Source organism: Colletotrichum orchidophilum, assembly GCF_001831195.1.
Source record: "Colletotrichum orchidophilum strain IMI 309357 chromosome Unknown Scaffold_183.1, whole genome shotgun sequence".
In the NCBI taxonomy this organism is placed as follows: Eukaryota; Fungi; Ascomycota; class Sordariomycetes; order Glomerellales; family Glomerellaceae; genus Colletotrichum; species Colletotrichum orchidophilum.
The window spans coordinates 46,463-68,959 of NW_019173139.1; the positions used below are offsets into that span (position 1 = coordinate 46,463).

Here is a 22,497-nt window from a genome sequence, read left to right on the forward strand (position 1 = left end):
TTCATATGATGCATATATTATAGTTCAACATGTCATGTTTCAAGCCGTTTGAAAGGCATGAGTCGCTCGGGAATCTCACGTGGCGTATCGAAGTTTGTGATTTGGACGATAGTGAACCCGTCCGATCACACTAAGCCGATCCCATCGATCAGCAACGGAAGAGACAAAGCCGGGAAGCCGGGTTTGTATCTTCAGACGGCGGGCTTGAACCATTGAGCCAAAATCCTTGGAGGTTTCGCAGGCTACATACGTCTCCTCGTCATCGGGCTCGGGCCAGGAGTCAAGCAATAGGCGGACCTTACCTTATTCGTACGCAACAATACCACTCCCACGTTACTACTTGCGATTACAAAGGTCCGAGTGTCCTTAGCTCCAGGTCTTGGATCGCGTGCCAGCGGCAACAACGTGTCAATGACAAACGCACTACGGAGTAATTAGAGTTTCTATCCGGGCGCCCCCCGATTAGCATGCTTGAATCGGATTAGCAAGGAGCAATCCTTTGTCTACCCGCAAGACCCCCATGTTCATCGTCTTCGGCATGGGCTCCCCGGAGAGGGGTTTACCCGGACTGCAACAGTTCATTCTTCTTTATGTGTGAGAGGATACCCTTGGATTTCCTTTGGCCGTCGCATGTGGTGCCATTCCGCCTTTATTTGCTTCTCGCTTTTCCACCACAGCTCTCATTTGAATCCATCAAGCCAACATCGAGATGCGGATGCTCGCCACGACCGACACGAGATCATGTTGGAGCCAAGTCCAAATGTGCACTTGGAGAAAGACGGCAGCTATCTACCCGAAGTCTGGGTGAGCCGCTGTCATCAATCCAGTCTTTACTCGAGAGCCGGGGCTAACGATGGTCAATTCATGTTGGTAGGCGTGGTATGCGATAGGCGTCTTCATAATTCTTCTTCGACTTGCGGTTCGTATTCGCACCGTCGGAATTCGAGGCTTCCGCGGCGATGATTATTTGGCTTTGCCTGTGAGTCGCTGAAGGCGCGAAACCCCAGAGCAGGCGTTGATGTTGATGAATTGCAGTACCTCGCGTTGTACACCATCAATGTTTACATTGCTCAAATCTGCTATTTCACAGGAGCAAATATCGACATCACAGCGGATGCGGTACCATCGCTATCGGACCACGATGTGGCAGTCCTTCGGCTCGGATCCAAGTTGGAGTTCATGTCTTGGTATACATACCCAGGCTGTATCTGTAAGAGCTATCCCTCCCCTCCCGAGTAGACAAATTCTCTGACTTGGAATTCGCAGGGGTCTTGAAGTTCACCGTGTTGTTCTTCTACAAGCGTTTGACACTCGGAATCTTGCGGAGGCGGACTCTAGTCGCGTTGTTCTGGGTTTGTGGGTTGTCGTATATCGTCATGTGTCTAACTGTGACTTTCAGCTGCCAACCGTATGTGCCCCATGATTGCGCGGTCGCTTTCCTGACACTTGAACAGCTACTCCAACAACTGGCGGATCCGACCTCTACCTGGCCCCGAGTGCACCTTTCGGCCACAAAACTTCTGGGTACTAGTATGGCTCAACGTTGTGACGGACGCGGCACTACTTTCCATCCCCGTACCGATTCTCTGGCACCTCCGAGTGTCCCTCAGAAGAAAAGTCTGCGTCGGCATCTTGCTTTCGTCTGGCGTCTTTGTCATTTCGACCGCAATCGTTCGAGCGATAACGACGTTGGGCGGCGCACCGTCCGTCATCAACATCAACCGCTGGGGTTTCCGCGAGATCGCCGTCGGACTCATCACCGTCACCCTGCCGGTCCTGAGCCCGCTGTTCACGAGAGCGTTCTGGCGCCGCGGCCCGTACATCCGAAACTACTACGATCGGCTCCGCGGAGCAAGGACGTGTCCTAATAATGCCAGGTTTGGCAACTGGTTGGGGACGATGATCCTCAAGTACATTGATGAAGAAGAGGGAGATGTTCTGCAGCGCCCTAGCGCGGCGAAGCAGTTGCAAGAGGCGGGGCATCCAAGGGAGTTCGCCGAGCGAACAGCGTCTAATAACAATGGCAGCGAGGAAACCTATGAGCTGGGAACGAGGAGCGTTGACACGAGTACAACAAGCTTGAAAGACATTGGCACGCTATGAAGCTTTGTAAAACAAAGCGGTCGAAGAGCATTTTGGCGCTGGGTCGTTGAGGCATACCCCATCATGATAGCAAATGGATATATTGATACCCGGAAGCAGCAACAGGACGGATTGAAAACTGGAAAGGCATGGGGCAAGAGAAGTTGCTATGCTGATATGAGAATGAGATTATCATTGGAAAAGATCACTGAATTTTTTTAATAAAGACCACACCAACAATTGATGCGCGATGTAGACTGACTGCGAACCAATTCAGAAGTCAATAGCGCGTAACTTTCAACTTTTGCTGGCCAGACGTTTACAGTCTTTAGCTGCTCGTTGAGCCCCGGGGACTGGGAAATGAACACGCATGTTGCTTTCCGTCCCAGGAGAATGAAGGAAATTTCTTAGGCGACGGTCTCAGAGCCTCTTGAGACGTGTCATTCTACTCAACGTCTTTTTGTATTTGTGTGTGTGTGTGCTAGCCAGATTACACCAGTTACAGACTTGCAGGCTTTACCGTAGGGGATAGAGCCAACTTGAGCTGATTGGTGCAGCTGTAACGATGCTCCTTTGGTGCCATGACTCGAACGAACGTAGCATCAATTGCGAGGATGAGGAAAATACTCGCCGACAGTTCGGGTCTTCGCCGGTGGAATGGCCTCCGGGATGTTGGGTCCCGGTCGGAGTTGCGGGGTCAACTTGTGACTAAGGTATTCTCGTTTTGTAGCATATATCTTGTTGATCGACTTTGGACTTATCCAATTAAAGGGTACCGTGGCCTGAAAGAGGTAGTGACATCTCCGGTTTCATTCCCCCGCATCCTTCCATATCAGTGCTGCCTACCAGGTACCCAGGTCTGTGGCACCTGGAACCTTTACTAGGTACCTTATTCAGGTCGCGTCGCGTCACAAGAGACCCCCACCATCCACTATCCTCTCGCGCACCCATGCCAGCATGCCATCCATGCAATCACAACCACAATGGCCCGACCGGTCGAGCAAAACGCGATAGTGATATCAGATGGCGAGACAGTATCAGAAATTGACGAACCTCGACATTCAAGCAGCAAAACCCTTGGGAAACGAAAGGTTGATGTCGATTTTGAGGAGAAGGAAGTCTGGGATGCCGATTCCGATGTGGAGCTGCATAGGCCCAAGAAACAGAAGTGGCGGCGTGCTGCAACTGGAAAGGGGAAAAAAGACAAGTCGAAGGGCAAAGGGCGGCCGTCCAAGAAGAGCGGCGTTGTGAAGATCGACGACACAGAGGAAGAGGACGACCTCGACGTTGCGGAAGCGCCAGACTATCTGAAAGAACGAAGAAAACAGTTCGACCAGACCCGAGAAAGACTGCAGGAAGCGGGACTTTTGTTACCACCAGACTATTCCGACGTTGGCTTTCCCGAAGACGATCGACCACAGATCCTCGAGCGGCGTCCCCATTTCGACGAGGGCACCAAGATCAAGCCCTGCAGACCCTATGAAGATGTCGAGCTTGAGTACTCGGCAGGCATCATACCGGCTTCTATTGCCCAATACCTGCGCGAGTATCAGATCGTCGGCGTCAAGTTTCTGCACCGACTTTTCGTCTACCAAAGAGGAGGGATTCTTGGAGATGACATGGGCCTCGGAAAGACGGTTCAGGTCGCCACGTTCCTCACGGCAGCTTTCGGCAAGACTGCCGACGAGCGGGACAAGAAGCGTCTGAAGAAGATCCGCGACGTGTCAGGTCGTTGGTATCCGACAGTTTTAATCATTTGTCCCGGATCCATTATCGAGAATTGGAAGAACGAGTTGAATCGCTGGGGCTGGTGGAAGGTTGACGTTTTCCACGGCGCAGGGAAGGAGGATGTGCTGTCCGCTGCCAGAGCAGGCCGGATAGAGATCATGATCACAACCTACTCGACGTACAAGAACCACAAAAGCCTGGTCAACACTGTCAAGTGGGACGCGGTCGTCGCCGACGAGTGTCATCAAATGAAGGAAAGGAGCTCCGAAGTCACCAAAGCGATGAACGACGTGAACGCGCTTTGTCGCATCGGCTTGACGGGTACGGCGATCCAGAACAAGTACGAGGAACTGTGGACTCTCTTGAACTGGACCAACCCTGGCCACTTTGGCACGCTATCGGAGTGGAACACCACCATCACCAGACCTCTGACGCGGGGCCAGTCCCACGATGCGACCCTCAACCAATTGCGCGACGCCCGGACCACTGCGAGGAAGCTCGTTACGAACCTACTGCCAGGTTTCTTCTTGCGCAGGATGAAGACGCTGATCGCTCACCAGCTGCCCAAGAAGAGCGACCGAGTCGTCTTTTGCCCCCTCACAGATCAGCAGCAGGAGACGTACAAGAATTTCATCAGTAGGCCTGATGTCGAACTTCTGCGCACCCTATCTGACCCGTGTGAATGTGGCTCTGGCACCAGGCAAGGGTGGTGTTGTCGGAAGAAGCTGGACGACGGCACCGGATGGCAGTCCATCATATTCCCCTGCGTGACCACGTTGCAGAAACTGTCAAATCACCTCACTCTTCTGATTCCTGCTTCTGGAAACGAGCAAGATGACAAGCACAAGAGAGAAATGCGCACGCTTCAGACCTGCTGCCCAGACACGTGGGAATACCTCTACAAGAATCGCGATGCCATCATGAACCTGGCCAACCCAGAGTTCTGCGGTAAATGGAAGGTCTTGAAGAAGCTCCTCAAGTTTTGGCATGACAGCGGCGACAAAGTGTTGGTCTTCTCGCATAGCGTCCGCTTGCTTCGGATCCTGCAGCATCTGTTCCACAACACTAGCTACAGCGTCACATATCTGGACGGATCGGTCAGCTACGAGGATAGACAGAAGGCCGTGGATGATTTCAACTCTGACCCAACTCAATTTGTCTTCTTGATCTCGACCAAAGCCGGTGGCGTTGGTCTGAACATCACTTCGGCGAACAAAGTCGTCATTGTCGATCCTCACTGGAATCCCTCATATGATCTACAAGCCCAGGATCGAGCATACCGCATCGGCCAAGTTCGGGACGTTGATGTTTTCCGGCTAGTCTCTACCGGAACCATTGAGGAGATTGTCTACGCGAGACAGATCTACAAGCAGCAGCAGGCAAACATTGGCTATACAGCTTCATCCGAGCGTCGTTACTTCAAGGGTGTCCAGCAGGACTCCGAACGCAAAGGAGAGATCTTTGGATTGGAGAATCTCTTCACTTACCGGGAGAACCAGCTCGTGATCCGTGACATTGTCAACAAGACCAACATTGCAGAGGCGAAAGCCGGGACCGGCATTGCGATGACAAGTGTCGATATGGAGAAACTTGCCAAAGAGGAAGGTGAGGAGTTGGCTAAGGTGAAGCCAGAAGCTGCGGATTCAGCGGAAGACGGTGACATGGGCCAACTTGCCGCGTTTCTGGCCGCCAAGACTGGCGAAAAAGCAAATAATCAACAGGCCAAGAGTGATGCCGTCCAGGCCATCCTCTCCGCGGCGGGCGTCGAGTACACGCACGAAAACTCGGAAGTAGTCGGTACCTCCAAAATTGAGGAGCAGCTATCGCGCAAGGCAGAGATGGCCGCCAGCTCCGATATCGAGGGGGAAGGCGATAGCGCTCTATTCGCGGACAGTCAAGTGTTTGATGCGCAGGCGCAGAAGCTCAAGGGTTTCTCGTACGTCTACAACCCGCCAGAGGGCGCCATGAGACGGCAGTTCTGCTCCATGGCGCGCGAGTTTGGGTTCGCGAGCGCCACGGAGTTTGCGCTGGTCGTCGGCAGCTGGACGCAGGGGCAGAGGCGGAACTGCTTGGAAGCGTTTTACAAGATCCGCGAGGGCAAGCTGTTGGCGGAAGAGACTGTCAAAGCTGAGATGCAGGCGGAGGAGACGGCTGTGAAGGCGGAAGTGAAAGCTGAGGGGAAGGATGCGCCTGGTACTCGAGTCAAGATTGAGATGAAGAAGGAGAACGTGGTGATTGTCGATAGTAGTGCGGAGACGGAGGACGAGGACGAAGGTGTCAGGGAGCCCGAGGTCAAGAAGGAAGACGACACAGAGAAGAAGCCGGCGGTCAAGATCGAGAACGGCGGTGTTCTCAAGCGGACACCGATTTTCATCTACGACACTGACGAAGATACAGATGAACTTTGATGGCGTTTGGCAAAGCTATTAGATACCCCCGGCGTTAGGACTTTTTGGAGATTTCTATCAAGAGTTATAAAGATGGCTTCACAGCCTCAACATCCAGAGTACCGGTTACAAACCCCCATTTCTTGGTTACGCAAGAGGACCATGTTGAAGGTGTGTCCAGCTTGGAAAATTGAGAGGTCTCTCTGCTCGCCAAACTCCAGCTGTGATCAACTGAGCGCCAAAACAGTGAAATTGGATTTGAACCCGTCAAGACACGGAGATGGTTTGACAACATTTGCAAAAAACGAACACTCAGGAGAGGGAGGGGTAGGGAAAAAGCAAACTTTGGCCGCTTGACGATGTCTGTCACTTGGGAGCTGGCAAGAGAGTACTAAGAGCCGATTGTAGCTAGTATCTCCCGTCCATATCCATTGACAATATCAAACTCTCTGTTCCTACCTAGGCGAATACGAATTGGTCAAAATCGCAGCGACTCAGTGTCGCCCTCGTCGGTGGCGTCCTGAGCTGAAGACTGGCAACTTTGATGAGGTATAGTTGAGAGTCACTTCTATGTTGATAGATAGAGACACTGGGTTTCTGGGTTAGCCATAATCAACCCGCGAAGCTTTTCTCAAGTCGAAAAGGTGCATGCCTAGCCGTCTGAACAGGAGAAGTGGAAAGGAGCTTGAAGGATTGGTAAAGAAGGAGTTTGATGGGTGGTTTTCGGCTGCAAGGAAGATCGTTGGTGTGATGCGTCTTGAAAGGTGATCTGGCCATGAGCAGTTCGGTCCCAGCTGTCGGCTGGCTGGGACCTGGTTGCGTTGACGACCAGTGCAAGATTGGAATAAAAAACTACTGTGTGAAGTACGGTGTGTTTGAAACCAAGCGTGTAACGATGTCGGATAACTGGTGAATGTGTGATTGCTCATTACTTTCATGGCTTGATCAGGAGGCTGCTTTCTCATATACCCATCGAGATCAGCTGGATGCCTACCAGCAGGTCATCAAGAAGCGGCTGCATTCAAAGACGCTTAGAAAAAACTCGGGACATTTTTGACAATGAGCCGTATTATTGAAGCTGAGTTACTGTTTGGTTGGGTCAGGTGAGGTTTCTTGCCGTCCAGTGTGCGATCAATACCCCGGGTATTATATTTTCAATCCAGTCGTCGACGAAGACGTGTATCTAAAGAGGCCCCCCTTTCCTCATACCGTTATCCCCAAAGAATCTCGAGAGTGAGAAACCAAAATTTCTCATATAAAAAGCCAAAATGAATTGAGACACAGAACCATAAATGCAGCAGACGTCTTCCTTCTCCCGTCTTCATTAACCACCCCCCGCAATGCTCCATCTCACCACATCCATGGCACCCTCATCAAAACGCATCATCAACCCCCTTTGCCTTCTCAAGCGCCTTCCTCTCCCGGTTGAAATCGACCCACCACCGATGACTCTCCTCCGTGCCCGTCCACTCGCCCGTCACGGCATCAATCTCGTCCCACGGCTTGGGCGCCAGGATGTAATGCACATTCTTCACCTCCTCGTCCCTCCAAATCTCCCCGTGCACCCCCTCCCACCGCAGCGTCTTGAGCGCGTTATACACGTACGGCAGCGCCACCCACCGGCCCCGGTACAAGTCCGACAGCAAGCTCTGGTCCGCAAAGTCCATGTCCATGGCCCCTTGCTCCATGTGCTTTACAATCTGCGAAAACAGCTTCTCGGATGGGTTCACGACTTGCAGGCCGCCGTTCATGAAGCCCAAGGGGGAGGCAGTCACGGGGTCCGGGCCGGTGTGCTGCGCCGTGTCCGGATCACCGTGTTGCGTGGAAAAGGCGCAGTTCTTGGGGGTCCAGTCGGCAGGGTAGTGCGGCTTCTTGAGCGGGTTGCACACGCAGGCGTGGCCAGCGGCGAAGACGCGGGTGCTCGGGTTCTTGACGGCCAGGTCGTCGAGGGTCGGGCTCTTTGGGCTACCGCCGCCGATGGCGGCGCCGGGGGTCTGCTCGGCAGCAAAGTCGCCGTCGTCGAGCTCGAGCTCCATCAGCTCGTCCATGTTGCGCAGCACGAGCATGTCCGAGTCGAGCTGGACGACGCGGGCGTACTGCGTCAGGGAAAAGGGCGAGAGCTTGCTCCAGCAGTCGTAAAAGCGCGGGTCGTTGGAGTAGTCGCGACCCTTTGTCGGGAGGAGGTACTCGATGCGCTGGGCGGCGATGCCGCGACGCTCGAGGGCGGCCAGCCCTTCGGCAGGGAAGGTGTCTGTGTAGAGCGCGACGAGGGGGTAGGCCGAGCCGGACTTGACGAGGGAGTGGTGGAGGGTCAGGAGGCCTGAGAGGTAGTCGAGGTTGGTGATGAGCGTCGTCCAGACTGGGGTTTCGGGTTATGGTTAGCTTTGGTTCTCTTTCTTTTAGCAGGGGGGATTATTCATCGTTTGCGACAAATGCGACGGTAATGGGAGCAAGGGTTACTGGGAAAGCAAGTGAGGATGGGGGAAACAAAATGAGATAGTGTCTCGATCTGATAGTAGGTCTCGATAAGACAAAAGTGTAATGGCGCAAAAGAGAGGAAATACGAACCCTTGTCCGATTCTACGGCGCGTTTCCCGTCAGACATGTTGGCGGTGGTAGTAGCAGTAGTAGTGGTGGCGGTGGTGGTGGTGGTGATGATAGCCACGGTTGCGACTTTTGCCTCACTTTGAGAGAGACCTTATCTTTGCGACTGCTTGTTTGTCTGAATGCGCGCCGCGCGTGCGTGTGTGCGAACCTGGCGGGGCAGATTCCGGTGGTGGAGGCGGGGTAGATCTCGAGATAAAATGTTCGAATGACAAGCAGCTACCCAAGGGTTGTCGTTGTCAGAATCACCAGGATGTTTGTTGAGTTTGTCTCTGAGCTTCTCTGCACTATTGCGCGCGTCTTGCGTCGTTGGCGTCGTCAAGCTCCCTTGGTTATGCAAAGTAAAAGTATGAGGGAGGAATGAAGAAGGAGAGTGAGAGAGAGAGGGAGGGGAAGGGAAGGTAAGAGGAAGGATGGGAAAGGTGGGAAAGGGCATAAGACGATTCATGAAATTGGCATTTTACGGGAATGCAAAGTAGTGGTCATTGGCAGCTCCTGATTAGTTATTCCCAAAGGTACCTATTGGCTATCCGTACATACTACAAAGTAACAAAGCGAACAAAATAATAGCCCCGAATGGACCACGAGTCATCCTCACGATGTGGTATTGGACCGCAAATGAGAACTTTTTGCCAGAATAGGCATACCCCTCCACCATTCACCGAGCCTCTCCTGGTCCTGGGCTTCCTGGCATAGCTAGGCTGAAGCGGGTTCAAGGAGAGAAATCGCTGATAACCAGCGACTGAATCCGATCGGCCGGCGTATCGATGACGCCATCATTGTTTGGAAAATTGGGCGCTCGAAGAAAGTGCCTCGTCCGGTAGGTATCCGTAATTTGGGATAAGACATAAGCGACAGGATTACAAAACAAAACGGATCCCCTCCATGAAAATATAGTGAAAGTACGGATCGAGCGGGCCGGAGAGAGTCGGACTTACTCCTCTTTACCCTCCGCTTGACCTGAACGCCGTCTGGGTGGTCAGAGAGGGTGGTTGGTGTGTACGTTGTTGCTAATAGTGGTGGTGAGACAGGGCCGGGTTACGAACGTGCGTGTAGGTAAGGAAGGTAGTTGCGCCGAATAACCTTATCGTCTAAATTATGGCGTGGATTGACATGGCACGATAAGATTTTGCCCCTGTTCGAAAAAGAGGGGCGTTTTTCACCCTGTCGTGTCCCATTCCCTGGCGCAGAAATAAACAAATGCGGTAACTGACCATAGAGTTCATTCCTGCATCTGACACCTCTAACCTAATGCAACTACGTTTCCTTCCCAGGCACTGTGGCACCTCAACAAGTTGCAACTTTGTCTGCCTTATTTTCAGCAGGTGTCCCCGAGCCAATTATTCATGTGTCCTCGGTTGCTGCTTAGCCACCCACTGCTCTGGTTTCCCGACATACCGTGTTGAGGACGCTGCTCTTCTCTTCCAACGCTAGAATACGGTCAGAGCTCCCACGTCGCAAACGAGCTTCGGGAAGTACCAAATCCTTGCAGTGAGCTTCGTCAGACGTCAACTCGCAGTAGATCGGACGGCGCGACCAATCATGGAACTCGACGACGGCCGTTGACGTGCTCGATCCAGGCCACCATTGCATGCGCGCGCGCGAGAGCGAGGCGCATTTGCTGGTGCCCATCTGGATCGGTACCCCTCCTCGAGTGGAGACATCGGCTTCCGAGATTCCAGCGCAAAAAAATCCGAGAATCGTCGCGGTGATTATCTCCCGTTCGTGAGACTCGCGCTTTGCATACGTGAAATACCCGAAAATCAACTTCATCTCACAAACAACGTTTCAATCACCATTAAATTGTTAGTGCCGTACGGGCTATAATGGTTCACAGGACAGTCTATGACTCTCTTTTGGCTCGAGCTGCCCTCCAAAAATCAGAAAACCTTTGCCTTCCCAGTTCCCCACGATCCCCGACCGAGTCAATTAAAAAAAAGAAAAAAAAGGAAAAAAAGGTCCAAATTGATGACCAATTACTAAACATCGGCCTGTTTGTGAACAAAATGAATCCTCCTTCGCCAGTCTATGATGCGGTCTCATGCGGTCGTATCGGAATTGTCATTGACGATAATGCCGTTGTCAAATCAAATGAACAGTGAAAAAAAGACAAGGTCCCGAATGGCTTATTCCTGGTATCTGGCGTATGTCGTGCGTAAACAAGGCTTCGAGAATGTCTTCGAGAAAGAATTCGCATGCATTTCAGTGCCTTTTGTATTTCTGTATCAAAGAGTTAGCAAAATTGGCCTCACAAGATACGGCTGGCATCGGGTTACTCACCTCCTCGGCCCTCCGCCTGTTCTGCGGGTCCAGACTGTTTGTCGCGCCCATAAGCGTCTGTCCGATGACCTTGGTAGCTCCAATGGCCGGTCGGAAAATAATGGTAGGTGCCCGCTTCAGCACTGCCTTTGCGAGACCCTGAGCGCTCTGGCTATCCATCACCTCGCCTGGAACCGCAATGATGGCATCGCGGGCCATGTTCAAGTCTCTCGTCAAGCTTGAGTAGCCGCCACGCAGCCCCTGAATGACACCGGTGGGTTGATCAGCGTACAGGGAGATCTGCTTCTTCTCTTCTGGATCGAGATCAGCCTCTTCCCAAGTGTTGTCAGTCTGAGGCTTGCTGAGCAAGCCCTCGGCGCCCTGCAGCGCATATTGCGTTCCGATTGCTAGTTTGGCTCCGAATTTAACCATTTCTGTGCCGGTGGTGCGAGCAAATGCCGCTGCGCCCTTTCCGATGCTTCGAACGATGCGTCCGTCCTTCTTGTATTCCTTGATGGGGACCTCGATGAGCTCCTTGAATCCACTGCCGATATTAACAATGCCCCTCACTGGCGCGAGACCAGCAAGGACTCCAGCTAACTGAGTGCCCTTGACATCCGGCATCCAGATGTCATTGAGGATCTTGCCCATTCTGTCAAATCCCGAAACACCATAGATGATGGTGTGTCTCAGAGTCAGACGTGCTTCGTCCAAGATGATGAAGTTCATAAACTCCGTGGTTCGTCCCGACTTGAGGCCTGCATAGTCAACTCGCTTGGGTTTGAAATCCAACTTGACAGGGATGTCGTGAACCTCGACTCTCTGGAGGAACGGTACATCGCTCGTTGAGCTGTGGACGGGAGCGCTGTCATCCTTGAACTCAAAGAATCTCGTAATGAAATCAAGCGCATCTTGATCGACATGAAGTCGAAGTGGCAACAAAGTGACTCTCAAAACCATCTCCGAAGCCGCCAGATCTGGTTGCGGCTTGACGGTGAGCAGTTCGAGATGAGCCATGCTGGTGCCCATCTCTCGCTCGCCAGCGTCTTGGTCATACGTTGCAAACTTCTTCCAAGTCGAGGTTGGAACGTGATCAAATACATCCAGGGTCTGGACCCGAATGTCAATGGAACTTTGAGTCTCCCCAGAATCAGGCGGGAACGCAATAAGATCCACATTGACCCCCTGTAGTTCAAATGTAATCTTGTGGTGCTTGCTCCGGTTCAGTCTCAATCTCTTCTTAGGCCTGGCTGCTCCCGTTCGACCGGTTGTCGTCGTGAAAGCTGTTGTTGCAAGAGACTCGGTCTCTGTGGCGTTGTCATTCAACTCTTGGTTGACCATCTGAGCGAGTTCTCGAGGGTCTTGCTTCGAAGAGATACCGATATAAATCGAGTTGAAGAGGAAGTCACCAATCACCGTCTCATCTTCCTCCGCGTCGTCCTCGAAGACAGCACGCTCTGATCTGCGGCGACGTTCGTAGGCCTTGTCCTCGACATCTCGCACAGCCCTCGATATGACATCGCGCGTGCGCTCCCAGTCGTATCCGTCGAACAAATTCCAGATGACGTGCACATCGCGGACCGAAACTCGGAGTGGGCTTCTCTTGACTAGCTCCTTCGGTGCTCTGTCATAGCTATTCTTGGACGAGTTCCAGACCTGGGCTCTACCGTCGGTCTCGGGTCCCTTGTTGAAGAAGTTCTCGTGTATCACCAGGTCACTGCCATCATCAGAGTGGTGTGATGCACTTGCGTTGAAGCTGGTCAGCAACACCCCATCATGTGTATCTTGAGTCGTCGTAGCGTTCGATGTAATGGAGCCCTCTGCGTCAAAAAGGGGCTCCGAAGGGCCGGCGTCCTCGTAGTAACGTGAGTCGATCTGTAACGGGCTGCCATCGCTTGACACATCATATTCATCACTGCCGCCCATCTCCTGAGCGAGTTCGAAGTCTTTGTCAAAATCATAATCGCCCTCTGCTCTGCCAAAGGCTTCGGCAGAAATAGAAGCCAAGAGGTCCTGTACAGGAACAACTGAGGTGCGGTACTTGTTCTCCTTGCTAGGGGGAGTAGGCGGCGTCAGTGCATTGGCCAAGGTGATGAGAGTTTGGGTCGAATCGGCGCATGTCTCTAGCACGAGTAAATCATCACGGAGTTCGACATCGACAAGTTTTTCACCATCGTCACGACTTTCCGACACTGTGACAACTGCCTTTGCAGATGAGATGTAGCAGATGCTCACGAAGCCTTGGGAAACGAGTTGTGAGACTTGTTGGGAAGACGTGTCCGCCGACTGCCGACGATTTACGGTAGAGCTCGCTCCTATGTTAGTGATATCGTCAATGAGCAGGATCGAGGCCTTATTGAGGTCCAGCTTGGCCGTGGTATCCACGTCTTTTGGAAGAGCCACTTGAAGCCGAGCGTCAGTCAGGGCGATGAGGAGCTTCGAGGGCAGTCCCAGTGGGTTTAGACCGATCAAGCAATCGCGGAAAACCAAGTCGACCGTCATAGGCTTACTATTGGGTCGAGCAGGGTCAGTCATACGAACTGGTTGAGGGCTTTTGCCCGCCAAGGCAGAGTGTGCTTGTTCGCCGAGATTGGCCACAGAAGCGGCAAGGCTGGCTTCAAAATCTTGTGGTGTAGCATCTTCCGCTAGTCCAAGGACGTCCATTATCGTCGGCACTCGATAGTCGACTGTGATATCGCGCATCTTGATTTTGATCACCGGCTCCATCTCGTCTCCAATCATGCGGACCATAAGCACAGGGCCTTGGGTGAGCGTTCCGGGCGGCAATGTTGTTGAGGAGCTCACGAGGTCCTCTCGATGATTGCGATTCACAGAGATGGCGTGAACGCCGAATGCCACTAACGAGGGCACTGTGATCTGGGCGACTTCGAAGTTCTTTAGGTTCGCATTGATTATGCCAAGCTTGCCGCCCAAGTCGAGAACCGCTCCAAGCTCCTTGACTTCAGCCAGAAGGAGGATGCCGGGCCTATCGTCTTCTGGGAGATACTTTGCGACGGTTGCTAGTCGAGCAACCTCTTCGCCCAGCGCGGGGAGGCAATTCAGTTGATGTATGCGATCGACCCTCACGTTCAATTGGTCGAAAGTCACCCGTAGTACCCCGCCCTTGCGCCTTTGTCGGAGGAGTGTGTCCACCATGATTTCATCATCGCCCTGGTCGAACTTGACCTTGGACGGGATGATGAGTTCGAGAAGCCTTTCAAGGTCCTTGTCTTTCGGCGTCGCAAGATACTCGAAGCGTACACCTCCAATCTCGGCAGAAATGGGCGGTTCTCCTCGGGAATTCCTTATATATGGCCCTGCTAAGCGAACTTTGCTGATCGCAAAACCGATTCCCAAATCTCGGCTTACCATCTTGACCGCACTCGTCTCCAAACCAACGCTACACTCTCTGCCCTTCAGTTCGAGATTGAAGCCTCCTATTCGCATATCAATCTTGTTTTCTGCCGAGGCTGACTTGTCGTCCGGGTTGATTGGGGCGTCAAATCGAACCCCTCGGGACTTTGGAGGTGGTTGTACCGGCACTCTGACGGATGGCGAAGCGCTCGACGACATTGAGGAGCTCATGTTAAGGAAACTGCTCAGGCCGCCGAACCAACTGAATGTTTCATCCAGCCTTTGCAAATCAAGTTGTATCAGCAGTGGTAAGGTGGTTACTTCAGTCCGAATTGAGTCGGACGACTTGATCACCTTCACGGTCACGTCGGAGCCGGCTGAAGGAAACTTGTCCATGACGGAAGCCCTCATCTGAAGGCTTTGGTCGAACGAGATAATATCGTCCCGTGCGTACCCGAAGCGGAACTTTTCGAGATCCACAATTGTTTCAAGGCCCCTCTGCGAATTCTTGAGCAATATGTTGAGTTTATGAAGATCCGTTCGGAGGAGAATCTCGGGTTGCATCTGCAACCCGGGAGAGCCCAAAATTCTCTCTGCTGTATCGGCAACGCCGCCAAGTTGATGGAGAAAGTGGAGTGAAATTTTTTCAAACATGACTTTGATATCGGGCAATATCGACTCTTGCTGTGGCTTTGCAGCCGTCTTTGGAGCAGGAGCGGGAGTGTCTCTACTTTTCAACGCATCCAACAGCTTTCCAGCCACAACCGCGAGGAGATACGCCAGAGAAGCATCGAAGCGCACCTCCAAGGGTGACAGTAGAACTTCCAGCGTCCCATCATTGTCTGGCTCGGTAAAGGGGATAGGGGTTGGTGTTGGCGCAAAACTCGGTCTCGATGCTGGTGAAGGAGAATACACGGAGAACGCTCCGGGAAGTTGAGGCCCAACTGATCTCGCCAAGCTGGATGATCCTGGTGTTTGGCTCAGAACTGATGCTTGAGCATCGGCAGCCACATTTACATGCTGATGCAGCGAAGGAACGTATAGGGAAATGTTTTGTAGAGAAACAAGTTCCTTGACCAGTCTCGTCGGCCCTCTTGGGGTTGCCACATCGTCTGCCGGTGCTGGCGCATCCGCGACCTCATCCCTTGACAAACTCGTCGACGGTAGCCCCTTCGCATCTTCGAATCCAGTATCAGTCTGATCTGTCGTAGATGGCGACGGCGACTTCTGCGATTCCGGTGCATCCAAATTGTCACGAGTTTCTGGCTCGGGAATACTCGAGACTGTTTCAAACGCTGGCGGAGTTTGCTGTCTTGGCACGGGACTCGCCTTCTTGACCTTGGGAGAAGCTTCTGGGCTCGAATCCGCTTCCCATCCTCCCGGCATTCGTGACCCAGTCGGCTCAGCCTGGGAAAAGGCGCTCATGTACATACTCTCGGCTTCCTCGTGGGTGAACACGTGAGATTGCGCCAGATCATCGACCTCGGCAGAATCCGAGCTGTGAGAAGCTGCCATAGGCTGTCGCAATGCTTCAGGAGATCCAAAATCACCGGTCTCATTCAAAATGCTATGGTCCGCTGATTGTAGCGACGGCTCTGACCTCGCTTCTCTTTGGAAACTGGCCCATGGGGCAACTTCGTCTTCGTCTCCTTGGATTGTAGACTGTGATAGCGGGACCTGTCTTCGAGGAGAAAAATCTTGATATATCGAGGCCCTGGGTGTCGTCGGTTCCTCCTCCTCTACTTGTTCCTCTGGTTGACTTGAGAAGTCGTACGGAATATTAAACGCATCTTCGCTGTCCTGTAACAATGCATCGTCAACCTCTGACAAGTCTGCTGAATCGGACAGAAAGCTCTCATGCATGGTCGGTCGGAAGGTGCTATGTCTTGATGCTGACGTGCGCTCGCTGAATGACGGTGATTGGGAGACGGATGGGGACGAAACGGACGGGGAGCGCGCAAACTGCGAGAAGACGGTTGCCTCCGAAATCAAACAGGCCCGGATTGTTGATAGCGCAATGTGCCTCTTCCCATCTTTCGGCACGATCGTCGGCGCACCCTCGTCGTTGTGTGCCTCCGCGGTAACGCCTTCGACATCTATGCGATCCAACGCGAGCTGGAAAGTGACTAGCTCCGGCGATGTCGAGTTTGGCTCGAGGGGAACTTCGACGTCTAGTTGAAATGTGACCCCACGGATGCGGACCTGGATGCGGTCGACGATGCCCTGGAGGAATGCGGCCAGGAATCCCGGCAGGGACATTGGCTGCCCTGTACCGAACTGACTTCCGTCGTCACTCATCGAACTTTCGCTCATCGTGGAACCGCCGAGATCCTGTGTTTCGGCTGCGAGAGCGTCCTCTAGTCTCCTCTTTTCCTCCGCAAGCTTAGTGTCTTTCAGCGCCGCATCTTCATTCAGGAATGACTGCGCAAGGTTGACCGTATTCGGTAGGCCCTGGGTAATGTCACTCTTCGTCGCCGCCGCATGTGCTATCTTGGCCTTTTTATCTTCGCCGATGGTGGACACTTTCAACCGGACATCAACCCCATCGATCTCGATGATTATAGGGCTCGTGTAGAAGTCGACAGGAATGGTGACGTTGAGTTTCAGCACTTTAGCTTTCTGGATCTGGAAGGAAGCGGGTAGCTGGAGAAGTCGTTCGAGTTTCTAGAGGTTTGCAGAGTCTTGTTAGTCCTCCGACTTGGCCATGGCCCGAAATCAACCGGCCGACTGCGATACAGAACGTACCTTGAGGCGCACTCCAACATCCTTGAATTCGGCCGTGGTGGTCCTGCCCAGCGCAAACTGCAGGTTTTCCATGTCCAGCGTCTCCTCATCCAGCAGCTCCAGGCGCCGCAAGGCGTAGATGAGGAGGCGCTTCGACAGGGTTGAGCTTCTGAGGCTCTGAAATATCGTCGCCATTGTGAGCTCGGTGCTCCCAACCTTCGGTGGTTGCTCGGTTGGAGGGAGAAGAGCGACGGCGTTGGTTTATCGATCGACTCGGAACGTCTAGAAGGAGTATGGTAGGAAGAGGATGGTCTCGAAGGTACAGTAGGCTGGCCCAGATGTAGTCCTCAGGCGGCAGGAACGAGTAAGCTGCTCTGATCTCCAAGCGAATCTGGGGGCAATATGCTACGGTTCACCGGGCATGGATGATGCAGGCTGCAGTCGACGTGTAATCAGAAGACACCCTGCCCGAGGCGGGGACGTTGTTCATGGTGTGCTGGTAATCCAGAGGGAAGTTTCGTTACCAGGGAGGTTGAGATGTCGAAATAGACTGTGGATGAAGTTGAGACGGCAAGTGAGGAGGCAAAGGCCGACAGGGGCCGGAGAGGTGGAATCAAAGAGGTCGGGGATGTACGAAGAAAAGAGAAGCAAGAAGTGTAATTCAAGTTGGGACCCAAGCGCCTTAGTTGGGCAGAGGCAAATGTAGATTGCCCGAGAAGGGTAAGGTTCAGGAGCAGACCCTGTTGTGCTTTTGGACAGCGGCAGCGGTGGTGGTGAAGGAAAGGCAATCTAAGGCAGATAGGTCACTGCTACCCGGACGTTGTAATGAAGCCAGCCAGGACTAAGGTAGACCGCAGCCGGAAACACGGGAGGCAAAGAAGGTCTACCAGACGAGAGCATGAGCATGAGGAGGTGGAAAGGCGGGACACAGGCATCCAGGTCACTCACTCCTGGCCAAGCAAATGCACTAAAGATTGGTCCCCCCACTGCCTCTAACAGCGCGTGACTCTGGTCGAGTTCACGTCACCGTCACCGACAGGGTTGAGCAGGGGTCTCTATCAGTTGACTTGCTCCAAAAAGGCCTTTATCGATAAGGTGGGCAAGAGGGGAGGAATGACCGTGGCTGAAGCCGATGGGACGGTTTGATGTTGGGCACTTGGGAGGGGAAGGGGTGAGGGGCTGCATCACTTGTGACTGAGGAATGTCCCTCCCTGGTGGTGCAATGAGCCGTGCGTCCGTTCCACCTGATTGATGCAGAACCCGCAACGCAACGCCTTGTTGCCCTTATTGCTTGACGCCTCGGTACGTACCTCTTTCTCTTTGTCTTATCTCCAACACCAACCATGAAGGCGAAGAGACTGCCCTGGACAATGGAATACTACCTAACATTGCTACAGACTTCATCTACTGAAATGTTCCTAGGGCTGCTGGGGCTCGTTCTTTCTATGCGGATGAGATGGCGAAATGTCTCGTAAGCCCTTCAATCCCTTATAGTGGCATGGCAAATTTACTTTGCCCGGTAGTCCTTAGATAGAAATGGTTCAACCAGTGTTGGGGTTGTGCTAGCAAACTGCATAGGTGCAGGATTGTCTTTCTCTCAGAAACCCATATTTTACATGCGACTGTCATGAGAGATGATCGAACCCACATTCCGCAGTGAATTGTCGTGTGTCTCACCCAATTTCAACACAAACCCTGGAACGGTACTCGGGTCAAAAAGTAAATACCAATCACCAAAGGCAAAGGCGCCCTTTCTGGTCAGTGTCTCCCACTTGAAAGAGCGTTTCATATCAGTCTATGCCGTCTAAGTGATGAGGTTTCAGGGCATCAGTGCCTGCATATCATTCAGATGTGGTCTCTATCCAACTCAAAGTGTGGGGCAATGCATGAAACCAGTATTGACTTGTGTTGGCTTATCCCCTTGAAAATATAATAATTGTAAATAATCGTTGAAGAATCAAATGACGGCCGTCACCATTGCGCCCATCTACAACAAAGAGAACGCAACAAAAAGCCCCCCCAGCAGAGGCTCTGGCCAGTCAATGCTGAAACGCAAGATATCTATCACTCCGTTGCCTGCCAACCAAGTCGTTGCCGTACAAATCGCCCACCCAGCCACCACATCAAGGCTGGGCAAGAGACGGCTCCGTCCGCTTGGCGTCAATAATAGCGACAATTAGTCTCCCAGCTACTGGCCATCCTCTGAAACCTTGCTGCTCGCCCGCCCGTGGGACTCGGCAACCCTTCGGCCGACACTCTCACCGCTCCAGTAGGCTCCCGTCGCCGTCCCTAGCGCCACGAACGGCGCCGTATGTTCGCCCGCCAGCCACAGACCGCCTTCCGGTACGCCTTCCCGCATCGCTTCAATGTCCTTGTCGCCCTCCAACAGCCCGGTTGGGAAATTGCTGTAGCTGCCATTGCCGGCCAGGTCATCACGCAGCCAGTCCGTCGACAGGCTCCCCGTCGGCTTGCAATCAGGTGACGTCTCGTCGTAATGTGGCAGGCGGGAGTAGTAAGGCTTGAAGAAATCGTACAAAAAGTTGTTTCTCTCCGGGATGGTTTTCAGCCTTGCCACTCCTTCGGTGATGTACTTTGACTCGTCTCCGAAAATGTAGAACAGAAGGGTTGGGTGCGAGTGCTCGCCCATCGAGGCAAGATCGACAATCTCCTGATTCCATCCCTTCGGATTGGTATCTCCAGCATATTTCGGTGCAAGCCACTGACAGAAGCCTTGCACCACTCGGCCCTCTGCGTCGGGCTCGAGCCAAAATGCTTTTGGGAAACTGATGTACACTTTTTCCAGGCACCCGAATCCAATGGCCTGAATTCCACGCTCGATTCTCTCAGGCAACGGTGGTTCAAATGCTTGCAGATTCTTCTTCAGCCAGCCCAGGGGTGCTGTCATGACGACGTCGTCAAACTCCAAGACCTCACCAGTGTTGGTGTGAACTCTCGGTTTTGGACGTTCGGATGTCTTGAGCTCCACCTTGGTGACAATAGTGTCGTACTTGATATCCGCATTGTGCCTTACGGGCTCCGCAACTCGCTCAAAGATCTTTTCGTACGTGCCGGCGCAGAACAGATTTTCTTCAACAAGTCAGCCACAGCCTACACCATGGCGAGCCGTTTAGGCGTGCGGGACCTATGATCAAGAAAGACTTACCTCCGTCTATGCATTCCTCGAGCCAGAAGAACTTGAGACTTTGGGTTGCGATTGGACTTCCGGAAAAGGCGCCCCAAAGCTCTGCAATCTGGAGAACAGTTTTTCGGTTTTCAGCATAATTTTCCTCGGTGTCGGGGATTTTCTCGAGCACCCTTTCCAGGAAAAAGTCCCAGAGACTTTCGTCGGGATGTATACTGGCCGTGTTCTTGTTCGAGTGCTGGAAGGCGTCCTGGACAATGTCCCACATGATGCTCGAATAGATTTCGCTCTCGTCCAGCTTGAAAAGGTTTCCCGACTCATCGAATACGTATGACCTGTGATCCCAACTGCCAACGGCAGTACCAGTCTCTTTGGCCAAATCATTGATGGGATTGTCGTCCGTGCCATGTATCCAATTTGGGCCGAGGTCTACAGTGTGGCCATTGGGCAGCGTTTCCTGGAACATACGCCCCCCCAGCCGTTCTCGGCCTTCGATGATGGTCACCAATAAGCCATGTTGGATCAGGATGTCAGCGCAGCGCAGCCCGGCGAGGCCAGCACCGATAACGGCAATATGAGGTTTTGGGCCCGACTCTGATTGTTTGCGCTATGAGGTGTCAGGAGCAAACCGCTCGAACGAACATGACATGTGGCTTTCATCTTGTACACTGAGATGGATATATATCACAGGTACGGTTATGGGCATCGGACGGGTTCAACCATCAGAGATAGTCGGTGGCCCCGGCCCGAAGCGTCCCGCTAAGAACATTGGGCACGTGGTTGACAAGAAGCAGACTTACCCGCAGAAGTGAGTCCATTGTCAGCGATCTGAACAGCAGCTTTTCTTGGCCGGTCCCAAAAAGGCTCTGGGCTCGGCAGGACTCTAGATCCTGGTAAATACGGGATGTACTCCGGTTGGCAGGGCTGGTACAAGAAACTGAGTAAGCGTCCATGGCAGCAAGTATCCAAGAAAAGGCAGAGAAAGAGAGAGGAGATGGCTGTAGAGTTTGACAATCTGGTCACGGAAGTTGATTAATGGGCAGGACGCGGGCTAACTAGGCCGCAACGCCACCGGTCGGATGCTAATCCACAGAGGAAACAAATGAAGTCACAGGATACGGGCCTGGATCTGGGCGAACCCCAGACTATGTGAGACAGAGAAAAGAAGATACTACAGTCTTGAGGGTTGGGAGAAGAGGTCAGGCGGAGGGGGTAGCGGAGCGAATGCGGGGATGGAACGGAAGGGGGGGGGGGGGGGGGGGGGGGGGGGGGGGGGGGGGGGGGGGGGGGGGGGGGGGGGGGGGGGGGGGGGGGGGGGGGGGGGAGCTGGTGAAATATCTTGCTCGCAGCGGCAAAGACGTTTTGGTTGGGATACAGTATAGTAAAGATAATATGTAAGGCAAGACCCGTCGATCTGGGTGCATCGGCCGGGAAGGGTAAGCGCGACAAAAGTCCAGATAAGGTGTGGTGAAGGGAACCAGCTCCCCATGTTTGATGACGGAAGTGCAAGTTGCAGGGGGAAGGGCAGCATTCTTGATTGAGCCAAGGCGTGCGCCACGTAGTACCATTGGAGGAGAGGTAAGGTAATTAAATGACCTTGCGCAGCCGAAAAGGTTGGAAAGAGCCATGAAGGGTGTGCATCGGAAGGATAATGTGGCGCAAGGAAGAAACTGGGGACATATTTGCCAATCCAGATTTTGCAGCTTGCCAAAACCACATGGACCTTTTTATCCGACGGAGGGTGCCATGCTGATGCCGTACAATACCCAGTAACTCCCAATTACACGCATCATTTCTCCCCTCTTCAAGGCGTTGTTGACAAGAAGAAGTACTCGGGGCTCTCGCCGACTGGGCGGGGGCGCCAATGGCTGGGGGGCCGGCGCCGTTGTGCTCCGACAGGACGCCTCTGCTCATTTGGCTCAACCTCTAATTGAGCCACCCGCACGTGGAACGTAATGACGTTCGGCTGGTTCAGAGGCGCCATTGCTCTTGCGACTTCCCGGGAAGGAGGGGTTGGCCGTCGACTGTGCCAATCCTTTGGCAGACGACGCAGGGCATATTCGTGTTTGTGTAACGGGGAAACGAGGGGTGGCAAAGAGACAAGTAGGAGACTGGACTGAGGAAGCTGAGAGACCGAAAGAGAAAAGAAGGAGAGCATCGGCATCGACGGCGACAACTTACCATGCAATGCGCGATCGGGCGGGGGAGACTGCACGC

General features: G+C 53.2%; 5 protein-coding genes across 5 annotated transcripts; 2 read left to right on the top strand and 3 right to left on the bottom strand.

Moving 5' to 3' along the window:
• Positions 1–741: 741 nt before the first annotated feature.
• On the top strand, positions 742–2,103 carry CORC01_13218 (uncharacterized protein; the record flags this gene model as incomplete). The annotated part of the gene is made up of 5 exons (XM_022624835.1): positions 742–804; positions 875–979; positions 1,036–1,210; positions 1,267–1,408; positions 1,455–2,103. The coding sequence occupies 5 exons, from the start codon at positions 742–744 to the stop codon at positions 2,101–2,103; spliced, it is 1,134 nt and encodes a 377-aa protein (XP_022468658.1).
• A 962-nt stretch (positions 2,104–3,065) lies between these two features.
• On the top strand, positions 3,066–6,218 carry CORC01_13219 (SNF2 super family protein; the record flags this gene model as incomplete). Its single annotated transcript, XM_022624836.1, has 1 exon — positions 3,066–6,218. The coding sequence occupies one exon, from the start codon at positions 3,066–3,068 to the stop codon at positions 6,216–6,218; it is 3,153 nt and encodes a 1,050-aa protein (XP_022468659.1).
• Positions 6,219–7,570: 1,352 nt separating this feature from the next.
• On the bottom strand, positions 7,571–8,802 carry CORC01_13220 (glycosyl transferase family 8; the record flags this gene model as incomplete). Its single annotated transcript, XM_022624837.1, has 2 exons — positions 7,571–8,556; positions 8,766–8,802. 2 exons carry the CDS (start codon positions 8,800–8,802, stop codon positions 7,571–7,573), a joined length of 1,023 nt encoding a protein of 340 aa, XP_022468660.1.
• A 2,201-nt stretch (positions 8,803–11,003) lies between these two features.
• CORC01_13221 (ATG C terminal domain-containing protein) lies at positions 11,004–17,333 on the bottom strand (the record flags this gene model as incomplete). The annotated part of the gene is made up of 3 exons (XM_022624838.1): positions 11,004–11,021; positions 11,082–17,078; positions 17,160–17,333. The coding sequence occupies 3 exons, from the start codon at positions 17,331–17,333 to the stop codon at positions 11,004–11,006; spliced, it is 6,189 nt and encodes a 2,062-aa protein (XP_022468661.1).
• A 1,993-nt stretch (positions 17,334–19,326) lies between these two features.
• CORC01_13222 (flavin containing amine oxidoreductase) lies at positions 19,327–21,233 on the bottom strand (the record flags this gene model as incomplete). Its single annotated transcript, XM_022624839.1, has 3 exons — positions 19,327–20,225; positions 20,302–20,887; positions 21,081–21,233. 3 exons carry the CDS (start codon positions 21,231–21,233, stop codon positions 19,327–19,329), a joined length of 1,638 nt encoding a protein of 545 aa, XP_022468662.1.
• Between the last annotated feature and the right edge of the window lie 1,264 nt (positions 21,234–22,497).